Below are 11,453 nucleotides of genomic sequence, written 5' to 3' on the forward strand. Positions count from 1 at the left end.
TTCAAGTTTTGGGGCCAGCAGGTGGCGTGGTAATTAAGGCATTGGACTCACATGGCTGATCATGGTTTGAGTCTAGACCTGACAGCTTGCTTTCTCACTTTCCCTCTCTTCTCTCTCTGTGTCTCTCTGGTGAGTGCATGCGCTCAAAACAAAACAAAACAAAACAAAAATCCAACTACTACGAATAAAAAAGATGAAATAATCCTTAAAAAAATGAAAAAGTATTGTCAAGTTTTATCTGAAGAGTAATGGGAAAGCACTGAAGATGCCTAGGTAGGTCGGTGGAATCACAAGGTGTGTGGAGTGATCCCTCTGGCTTCAGAATGGAGAATGGGTTGTGAAGGGATCCAGAGAGATCAGTGAGGGGTGTGAGAGCAATTGAGTGTCGGCGGAGCCTGGCCAGGTCTGGAGAGCAGCAGGGAGCTGGGAAGAGTTTGGGGCAGTGGCCAGGTGAGCCCTGCGGGCTGACTATGGGAGGGATGGGAGAGACAGCCAAGGCCAGCACCTGAGAAGCTGCTCAGATGGCAGGTGGGTGGGAAGCCCAGACACACAGCCCTCTGGAGGGGGAGGAGGAGGGACAAAGTGTGCTTGAGATGTCCAGGAGGCAGGTGGTTGTGGAGTCCAGAGCTCAGATGATGGGTCTCAGCCGGAAATATAGGTCGAGGAGTCACTGGCACATGTGGGTGGTGTTTGGGGTACACAGGACAGAGCAGAGAGAGCTGTGGGGTAGGAAGACAGAGCTCGGACCTGAGAGCTTCTCACTCCCCCATCTGCAGGCCAGCATCTCTCAGAGGAGTTTACATGTCCAGCTTCAGTGCTTAGCATTTCCAGATGTGTCTTACATCTTTTCCCTCCCTCAGCGGCGACACTATCTCTGTCTGTCTTTATCTCTGGCAGGGCTTAGCATGGTTCATTACAGGAGATGCTAAGTGGATAGTTGTCCAAGTCAATGCCTGCATGAACCAGGGGGCTTCAGAAAGCTTATGGAAAAACAGAAGTGAAGGACAAGTTTATTTTGGAGCAAAATTTTTCTCTTTCTTTTAAAAAATTATTTATTTAATTTTATTTATGATTGTTATTATTTTTAATTTGCTATAGGACATGTGCACTTATATGAGAGAAAGAGAGAGAGAGAGAGAGAGCAAGCCACTAAGCCACCAAGCCCAGGACTTGAACCACGGTCAGCCATGTGGGAATCCAGTGCCCCAACCACCACACTACATGCTGCCTTCTCTTTTACTTTTTAAAATAATTATTGAAATTTATTTATCATTATTATTATTTTTGAATTTGGTGCAGGGCACACACACTCACCAGAGAGAGACAGGGAGATAGGAAATGTGAAAAAGCAAGCCACCAGGTCTGGGACTCAGTGTGGGAGTCCAGCATTGCCATCACCATACCACCTGATGGCCCCCACCCCCAATTTCTTGAAATCTATGCATAGTTGTTCTATAATGTGCAGTTTCCATAAACTTGTTAAAGACCTCCCCCCTCACATCCGTGTTCACCTGTTTAAGCAAGGTTCAAGTTTTGTCTATTATAGTGTAACTCGTGGGATGGAAACTGTATTTGAATAACCTAAATCGACTTACAAATACTCCTGTGTGTTTGTAGGTTTTGATGGAGTCAGTTCTGTCTCTCTGGTTGGGCTGCTCACTGTTTCCAGTGTGCACCTGATAAGGTGAGGCAGGGGGCATGAGGCGGGTAAGGCTGAGGACCCAGCCCAGCTCCACTAGAATGTGGTCTGGGGGCCCTTGTGCACATTCCTCACACCTGCTGTGTCTCAGTTTCCTCATCTGTATATGAGGCAACAACATTACCCCACGAGACTCTTGTCAGGATCACGTGAGTTATTTACATCAGTTGCTTAGAATGCCACGTGGGACAGAGTGTAACGTACAGTACATTCCTTTTTTTGGAGAGATTTTTTGCTATAGGGAGTGTGCACTAGCCCAAGAGACAGACATAAAGTGAGAACCCCCCCCCCCGGGTAGATGGCCATGCCACAATCCCTTCTCCTCCATTCTCCTCTTGAGATTTTGGGCACACATGCACATGCGCCTGACTTGAGTAGGCTGCACATGTGAGGGGTCCAGGCTGTATGCTCTCAGAAAAAAACCCACCCCACCTTGTCTGTGGAAAAATGGTCTCCCACGAAACTAGCCCCTGGTGCCAAAAAGATTGGGCACCATTGCCCCAACACATTGGCTCTTGGGCACTCACTCAACCAAATAATTATTTTACTTGACATTGTCAGGCTCATCTCCCTTTTCAGGCTGACAAAGAGCATACGTGAGCACCTGCCCATCAAGTTTACTCTGTTCTCAGTTCCCTGACCCTTCCTCGACGGCTCTTTGACCATCTACTCAGGTCAGCATCAGCGCCAGGAACACTGCAAAGTGCAGGCCAAACAGGAAATGAGGTAACAGGAATCTGAACAGACAGCAGTTTATTTAGAAGAATGGTATGTTGCCTTCAAGGAGAATGAACAAGATTCAGTGAAGAGAAATTGGATTCAGTTTCTGTTTCCGGTCAGGGCCGGGTCCTGTACTGGAAAATGCATATCGTGTCTCCAGTGGACACAGACTCCAGACGGAGACACATCTTGGCTATCAGCAAGCAGACTGCTATGAGCTCGTGCTTACTCGGTGTCCACTGGATCGTGCTCATCTAGAGAGCGATGGGATAAGCCTTCCAAACACGTTCCTCTGCTTGGAATCAGGCCAAGACATTCTCCTATCAAGCAGTCAACATTTTCTTTCAGCCAGAACCATTAAAAAGATGGAGGCAGGAGGATTGGCTATAGGGCATTACAACTCTAGAATCCCTTTTTACTGTCCATAATAAATGATTATGCAGTAATGCTCATTTAGCTGTCTGTGTTCACCAGGGTTAATCCTGAATCCACAGCATAAAAGCAAACCAGCCCGTCCACCAGCACCCTCCCTTAGTGACCCTGCTTCCCGGAAGGAGTTTCCTCTCCTATAAACATGCCCACGGTACACAGGGCCACTTACAGGATAGGGCAAGAATTACACCGACGTCCACGACAATTAGACCAATTGCTCTAGCGTGAGCAACACCTTTTCAATGATTTTTTTCAGGGTTGAATTGCCTCTCCCATATGAGCCCCTCCACAGAAGACATCCCAAGGGATAGGATTGACATTCTGTTGGAGAGACATGGGGGAAGGGTTCCAAAAGGGCAGTAACATTGAAATCCCTTCTCCTCCATTTCTCTCTCCTCTCAGGTAACATTGAAATCCCTTCTCCTCCGTTTCTCTCTCCTCTCAGGATTTGGGGCAAGCGTGCACACGCGTGGCATGTTTCTCAAGTCGCAGGTCCTGGACTCATTCATGCCATGTGGAATCCAGCCACCTTTACCACCACACAACAGGCTGGCCCAGGACAGTAGTTTCTGAAAGGCTCCCATTCTACGTCTTAGATTCCCACTGGGCTTTGATCCATTCATGGTCTGGCACACCCCCTCATCCTCTGCCCTCAACCACCTAGAAACTGTTGATAGATTGCTTTGCAAAATGGAGTTTTAGCATCTTCTCTGACGCTAAACCAACCAAAGCCTAGTTAACTAGAGAGATCTAAGAAGAGCCACTCTTCACTTTTAGGGTAGGGGTACTTTCAGTGGGGGCCAGGGAGGCATGATTCATGGCAACATCCGATATAATCTCTTCACTAAAAGCCTTTTGGGGAAGAAAGAAAAAGTGCTTCTGGGTCTTCCTTTCTTGATCATTAAATCAGTCAACTGAGGAAGCTAGCATTCGTCCAAACTATCAGTTGAATTATTCTTCGTTTCAGGAAAATCATCTGATACATCTCTTTGGTTTCATTTACATGTTAATCCTCAATATGAACACTGACCCAGTGTAACCACCAGGGCTCAGCCTCCGCAGCATACACTGGCTGGTGCTGCTCAGCAGGCTGGGCCACAGGGGAGGCCTGGTTTGAGTCCCAGCCTGCTCTGAAGAGCTGGGTATGGTGGCGTGTGCCCCTAGTCCCTGCTACTCAGGAGACTGAGGCAGGAGGATGGCAGTGTAGAGAGATCCTGTCTGAAACATCTCTCTCTCACACATACTCCACAAATAGAGAAATTAATTAAAATATAATCAAGCAGAGTCCCACTGAACAAGAGTCCTTCCTGGTCCTGAGGGCTTGGTGAATGACACCTAAAAGATGCATCACCCATGGTGTGCACGTCTCATGCACCCTGAGGGAAGATACTGCAACAGAAGATACATTCCGTGGGTGACCTTTCTTTGTCAATCAATATTTATCAGGTTTCATACAACTGGGTCTTTGGGCTGAGAATAAATTCACTTAGTCACAGGGCATCTGTCTATGCTTATGTGTGTTGAAGGGAGATGGAAACAAGAGAGGAAGATGTTGCTAATTGTCAGTAAATCTCTCTCTCTCTGTTTTTCTTTTCTTTTCTTTTTTTTTTTTGGAGAAGTTTTTGCTATAGGGTGCATGTGCTCGCCAGACAGACAGAGAGAGACAGAGAGATAGAAAGCGAGAAATCACCCCCCCCAGGGGGCATGGCCACTCCGCAATCCCTTCTCCTCCATTCGCCTCTCAGGATCTTGGGCACACACGCACATGCACCTGGCATGAGTTTACGCCACTGGATCTGGGACTTTAATTGCGGTCAACTACATGGGAGTCCAGCGACCTAGCCATTACACCAACTGCTGGTTCTTCTCTCTCCTTTTTAATTTTGCCAGAGGGCATGTGCACTCACCAGAGAGACAGAGAGACAGAGAGATATGAAGAGAGAGCAAGTATCCTCCATGGCATGTGGCCGCACTGCCATCCTTTTTTTTTTTTTTTTTGGAGAAGTTTTTGCTATAGGGTGCATGTGCTCGCCAGACAGACAGAGAGAGACAGAGAGATAGAAAGCGAGAAATCACCCCCCCCCCAGGGGGATGGCCACGCCGCAATCCCTTCTCCTCCATTCTCCTCTTGGGATCTTGGGCACGCATGCACACGCGCCCGGCGTGAGTTTAAGCCACCGGGTCTGGGATGCGAACTGCAGTCGACTACATGGGATTCCAGTGACATAGCCATTACGCTAACTGCTGGTCCCCGTACTGCCATCCTTTCTCTTCCATTTCTCTTCCTTGTCAGGATTTTGGGCATGCATGCACATGTACCTGACATGTTTCTCAAGCTGCTGGGTCCAGGACTTGAACTATGTGGTTGGCCATGTGGGATCCAGCTCCTTAACCATGAGGCCATGGACTGGCCCCAGCAAATCTTTAAAACTGGAATCTTATTCTCAACTTGCCATCTTATCCCGAGCTAGGGAATCGATTCCTACCTCTAATTCATTCAACTAATTAAATGAAAAAAAAAAATCACAGCACCCAGGAGTAAAACAGAACAATGGAATAAAATGGATTTTACATAAAATAACAATTATTAGGCAAGACAAGTTTGTAGGTTCTGGTTTGGAGGATGCGATGTCTGACAAGTGGAAAAGCCACCTCCCGTTCTGTTTCTCAGACTGCAAGTTTTTATTTTAAAATATTTAATTGTCCTAATAAACTTGGATCTATTCGAGGTATATGCTGTGATACGCGTATACTGGGTAGTGATTACAATGGATTTCATTAACATATCCACTACCAGTGTTGTAAGTTAGAACCCCCCAATCTTGTTCATCTTACACAGGTTGAGCAATTCCTCAACTGAAAATCTGAAATATTCCAAAACACTGCCATGAAAACGCCACCCCTCCCTCATGTGACAGGTCACAGTCAGGATGCTGCAATACAAGAATAGGATATACAATTCTCTTCAGATCACAGGAATAAGGGGTGCACGAAACACAAATGAACCTTGTGCTCAGACTCATGGCCTATCCCCAAGATATCATGATACCGTGTGTGTGCGCAGGAGAAAATACTCCAACATCCAAAAAAGTCTGAAGTCTGAGACACTTCAGGTCCCGAGCGTTTAGGAGACACGGGATATTCCACCTGTGGCTGCGAATTTGTCCTGTTTGACTACCATCTCCCCATGTCCCCCTGCCCAAGCCCTCCGAGCGGGCAAAAATCACTCTTTCACTCGAGTTTGTGGTAGTTCACTATTTATGAAACAATCTATACGGAATACACACACACACCACAGTCAAGGGGACTTTAAAAAGTTTGTGGAAAATGGAATTAAAGGATGAGTTCATTGGGACCAGCAGATGGCATAGCGGTTATGTTGCTGGATTCTCACATGGCTGGCTGCATTTTGGGACCTGGACACAGTGATTTCAAAGTCACGCTGGGCGGGGAACCAGCAGTTAGCGTAATGGCTATGTCGCTGGATTCCCACGTAGTTGACCGTGGTTCGTGTCCCGGACCCGGTGGCTTAAAACTCACGCCGGGCGCGTGTGCGTGCGTGCCCAAGATCCCGAGAGGAGAATGGAGGAGAAGGGATTGCGGCGTGACCATCTCCCCTGGGGGGTGATTTCTCGCTTTCTGTCTCTCTGTCTCTCTCTGTCTGTCTGGCGAGCGCACGCGCCCTACAGTGAAAATCTCTCAAAAAAAAAAAAAAAAGTCACGCTGGGCGCATGTGGGTGCGTGTCAAAGTTCCTTGGAGGGGAATGGAGGAGAAGGGGTTGTGGCATGGCCATCCCCCTCTGGGGGTGATTTTTCACTTTCCCTTTCACTGTCTCTATCTCTCTCTCTAGTGAGTGCACATGCCTTAAGGCAAAAACCTCTTTAAAAAAGTACGAGTTTATTTTGGTGCAGAAATTTTTGCAATCCTTGCACGATTTTTTCATGATCTGCATTTCTCATGAACTTTACGAAGATCTCTTATATTTCTTTCTCTTTTTCTTTTCTAAGAGATTTTTGCTATAGGGCATATGCACTTGCCAGAGAGACAGAGAGAGAGAGAGACAAAAACTGAGAAATCATCTCTCAGGGGAGTTGGGCACCCACAATCCCTTCTCCTTCATTCTCTCTGGAGTTTGGGCACACACGCACACGTGCCTGAAGTGAGTTTCAAACAGTTGGGTCCAGGACTCAAACTGTGGTTGACCGTATAGGAATCTAGTGCCTTAACTACCACACCATCTGCTGGCCCCGACCTCTTATATGTCTATAACAGTAAGCTTAACTGACCAAGAGAAGAAAGAATAGGAAAAGGCAAGATTTCTTTTCTTGGCATCTTGCTATAACCTGCTGGGGACTTGAACCGTCAGCTGAAGTGTCTTTTGCTGAAGTGGAATCTCCACTGCTTGGTAACCCTGGCTTTGAAGTGCGACTCTTACTAAGGCAGACTCAGTTTTGGAGCCATTTATCTCCATCCTAGTTCAGTACTTGGGAAGCCTAAACAAGGAGTGTGGCAGGCTCTTATCCCGGCTCTACTTTACACCATACTTGCTTTGATTAGCCTCTGTAAGCACGACTACATTGTTTGCTATTGTTTTGTGTGTGTGTGTGTGTGTGTGTGTGTGTGTGTGTATGTGTCATGCATAAAGACGAGAACCTCAGAGGGGAGAGGAAGCCTACTGATTTTCTAAAGCATCACTCAATTTACAGGTGAAGCCGCTTCAGCAGCAGAGGTTCATGGACTCACCCCGCCATCCTGTCGCATTTGCTGTTCTGGGGGACTGGATGGGGCCTCTCACCTGCAGCCCCTGCACTACCTGGGTGCAGACATTTCCCTGGCAGGATTTGATTTAAAGCTTTGCATTTTTAATTCCGACAAAGGTGTCTGGGTCAATGTTCATTTCTCCTTGAAGGTATTCAGAAGGCTTTTGTCGTAGAGCGTTTTTGAAGTACTATATTAAAGGGTGCTGGCTCTTTATTGCACCCATCTCTCCGGAGGTTGGGAGGAGTAGAACTAAATTGGAGAAGCAATAAATGACTATCTGCAGCCTCTGCAAGGCTACTGGCTCTGCCTTCACTAACCCCTGCTCCGTCCTTTCCCATAATAACAAAAGGCACCACTTACCCACCCAGCTATTGTGCAAGGCACTTTGCACCTCTTTCAAACTTGCAGTAACCCTCTGAGGTAGAAATTGTTATTCTCATTTAAAAATGCTATTTATTGTTTGTTTGCTTGCTAGAGGGCATGTGTGCGCTTGCCAGAGAGAGGAAAGAGAAATAGAGAACGAAAGTGAGAAAGCATCCCCCACGGGGATGGTCACATGGCAATCCCTTCTCCACTCTCCTCTCGGGATTTTGAGCAAGCATGCATATATGCCCAGTGTGTCATTGGAGCCACCAGGTCCAGGACTTGAACTGCAGTTAGCCCTTTGGGATCTGGCACCACCATGCCACCGGCTGGTCTTGTTATTCTCATTTTATAGATGAAAAAAAAAAAGGTTTACAAGTCACACTGCCTGGTGAGTGGTGGAATTCTCATTTATCTACTTCTGAGGACAAAGACATCAATTTGCAATTCAGGGTTCTCTTAAAGTCACGTGACCTGAAGAGGACACTCCCACACTTCCCAGCCTGCCAAAAGCCCCTGGGACCTGTGCCAGAGGGCAAACCCTCGTCTACCTGCAGAATTCTCCTTCTGATTCTGGCAGTGACAGCGAGGCCATGGGGCTCTTCATCAGGTCGGCCACCACAGGGTCCTTGGCGGTCATGTAGAAGAACGGGGTCCCAGTGCTGTTGTTGAAGGGGCCGTCACTGATCGGCAGGCAGCTTCCGAACGGCAGTCCTTGGATCTAAGAAACACCAAAAACAGTTTTTTCAATGCAGTATGGTGGATTGATTTGCTCAGGAGCTTAGTTTGTGTCTCCGGCCTGGAAGTCTAGGACTGGGGACATGAGGGGACCATGATGTCACAGGGGGTTTGACAGGTGGTTCACTAAGGCAAGGTGGTCTCCAGTCTACTCAGTGAGCTCTGGGATACTCCAGAATTTCTCTATAGGAGAGGGTTAGCAGTGACACTCTGGAAGGGACGGACAAAGGATTATTCTTGAAGCTGCCTGTGCATAGCAAATCCACTCACTTTATTGAAATCATCAATGTTATCTTGGGAAGGGGCAGTGAAATTTATGGGGGTCCCGGCAGGGCTGAGCCTTTCCCACAAGCCACCTCTGTGAGCCGCACAGCCTTCGCCGCCTCCTTCCAGGTTTCCGCAACTTTGAGGATAAAATTTGTCTTAATTTTAATGGCTGCTTGGTCTTTGGGCTCCAGAAACTATTTTGCTTCTCTTAGGGTTATGTCATTTTCTCACTTATTATTGTCATCAATAACATTTCATTACACACTACTCAGCAAGCTAAGGGAAATTGATTTGTTCCCCTTTCAGCAGACAGGAGGTCACGGAAAGTGGGACGCCAATCTCTGTTCATGCTCATCTAAGCAGGGTGCGTGAGATGGGATGGTCTTGTTTCCGTGACATGGACATGGCAAAAACATTGCATCTTAGTCTTTCCCAATCCTGCTGCTCAAGCAACCCGATCCTCCACAAGCTCCATTCCTCCCAAAGCCTCTCTGTTACTTAGCGCAGTGCTCAGGGGCTCTTCGTCTTTGAAGTGTTGCCCGGAAATGGTGCGTGGAATTGTAAAAGGAAAGGCTTTATTGAGTCTTTCAAGAAAATGAAATGTTGAGATGTCCTCCAAAACAGTAATAAAACTGCGTTCACAGGCTCCACTTTTCAGCTCGTCATAAACTCTCCGGAGTCACATTTGCACCCTCAGTGGCCACGTTGCACTTTCTGAATTTACTGAGTTCGGATTAGATGGCAATATTTAGAAAGGGGAGGGATGTGGGCAGTCACAATGTCTTTAATACGTTGGCAGTAGACTTTAAATTGCTTGGAAAGATGTGTGATTTAAACCAAGATTAGCTTCACATTTAAACTCCATGCCATTTGGATGCTGTGAATATCCAACTGGCTCAGAATGTGACACTAAAGAAATGAAGATCATTGTAACAATCTGAATGAAGTTATCACTTAGATCATTCTCTCTTTTTTTGGAGAGGTTTTTGCTATAGGGCTTTGCCAGAAAGATAGAAAGCAACAGAGAGACAGAAAGTGTTCCTCCCCCCTGGAGGGATGGCCACGCCGCAATCCCTTCTCCTCCATTCTCCTCTCGGGATCTTGGGCATGCAAGCACACACGCCTGGCTTGAGTTTAAGCCACCGGGTCCGGGACTAGAACCGTAGTTAACTATATGGGAGTCCAGCAACACAGCCATTACACCTCTGCTGGTCCCTAGATCATTCTTTTTTTTGGAGAGGTTTTCGCTACAGGGCGCTCGCCAGCCAGACAGAGAGAGACATAGAGACAGAAAGCGAGAAATCACCCCCCAAGGGGGATGGTCACGCCACAATCCCTTCTCCTCCATTCTCCTCTCGGGATCTTGGGCACACACGCACATACACGTGCCCAGCGTGAGTTTTATGCCACCGGGTCCAGGACGCGAACTGCGGTCGACTACATGGGAGTTAGCCATTACGCTAACTGCTGGTTCCCCCTAGATCATTCTTTAAACAAAAAAAGGGACCTTAAAAACTGCCTAGTCAACCACTTACTTTTATAGAAAAGCATAGCAAAGTGGAGAAGCCAATGGTGTAGCCACCCACCGTCAGGGTGCAACAGCCTGCATCCCCGTCCCATGTACTAGGCAGTCTATATATATATATATATATGAATAAAATCAAATGCTTCCATTTATCTTAATAGTCTGCAGAGCTTTCTGGAGGTGCATACTCAGTGGAGTAATATCCTCATTACTTATCCATGCCATTGCCGATGGGATTGTGTCTAACAGGTGAGTACATTTGTGACCCGCACAATTAAAAACAGCTCATTCCAGCATTACACGCTTTGCATAATAAGTCTGCATTTCACAACAAGTGTGAGTTTAATTTTTTCCAAGTCAGTGTCTACCAAAGCCCGGGTGGTGTCCTCCTCCTCATCCTGGTTTGGGCTCCATGTCAGCGGTGCTGGTGGGGTCTGGTCTGCGGCACTGTGTGCTGGGAAGGGCCGTGAGTGCCCGCTCTGCGGTTTCAAAGGCGGCTCGGGTTCCTTTTGTCCAGGGCTCTGGTCAGGCGCTGGTTATTGGTACGTCTCATTGACTCTCATTGACTGGCCATCTCGAGGCAGGGATCCAGTCCTCAACACCTGGCAGGAAGCCTGGATTTCTGCGCTGCGCCCACCCCCGCCCGTCCGCTCCACACACACGCCTTGCCAGGCTAACCAGAGCACAGTCTGGTTCCATTATTCATACGGTGTGGACGGTCCAGTCCAGCCCATGGGTCACGTCTGTTGCACCTGGATTGGAGTAGATGAGCCGTCGCTAGCATCTCCCTGTGCCCTGGGCGCGCCGCCTGACTACCAGGCCAGCCCGAGGCAGGCACCGCAACCCGCCCCCGGCGGGCAGCTTACCTTTTCGTGGGCGGACACGGTGGCCAGACAGCCCCAGGCGCTGGCGTGCGCCAGGGAGCGGGCGGTGGCCGCGCGCAGCCT

General features: G+C 47.9%; 1 protein-coding gene across 1 annotated transcript in view; it reads right to left on the reverse strand.

Moving 5' to 3' along the window:
• CREG2 (cellular repressor of E1A stimulated genes 2) overlaps positions 1-11,453 on the reverse strand; it is a 49,375-nt gene that overhangs the window by 37,230 nt on the left and 692 nt on the right. The window contains exons 2-3 of the mRNA XM_006166644.2: positions 11,373-11,451; positions 8,528-8,697 (exon numbers count right to left, since the gene is read on the reverse strand). Of these exons, the coding sequence (XP_006166706.1) occupies positions 8,528-8,697; positions 11,373-11,451 (249 nt within the window). The remainder of the gene's footprint in view (positions 1-8,527; positions 8,698-11,372; positions 11,452-11,453) is intronic.

This window comes from Tupaia chinensis, unplaced genomic scaffold, assembly GCF_000334495.1.
Source record: "Tupaia chinensis unplaced genomic scaffold, TupChi_1.0 Scaffold144276_1, whole genome shotgun sequence".
In the NCBI taxonomy this organism is placed as follows: Eukaryota; Metazoa; Chordata; class Mammalia; order Scandentia; family Tupaiidae; genus Tupaia; species Tupaia belangeri.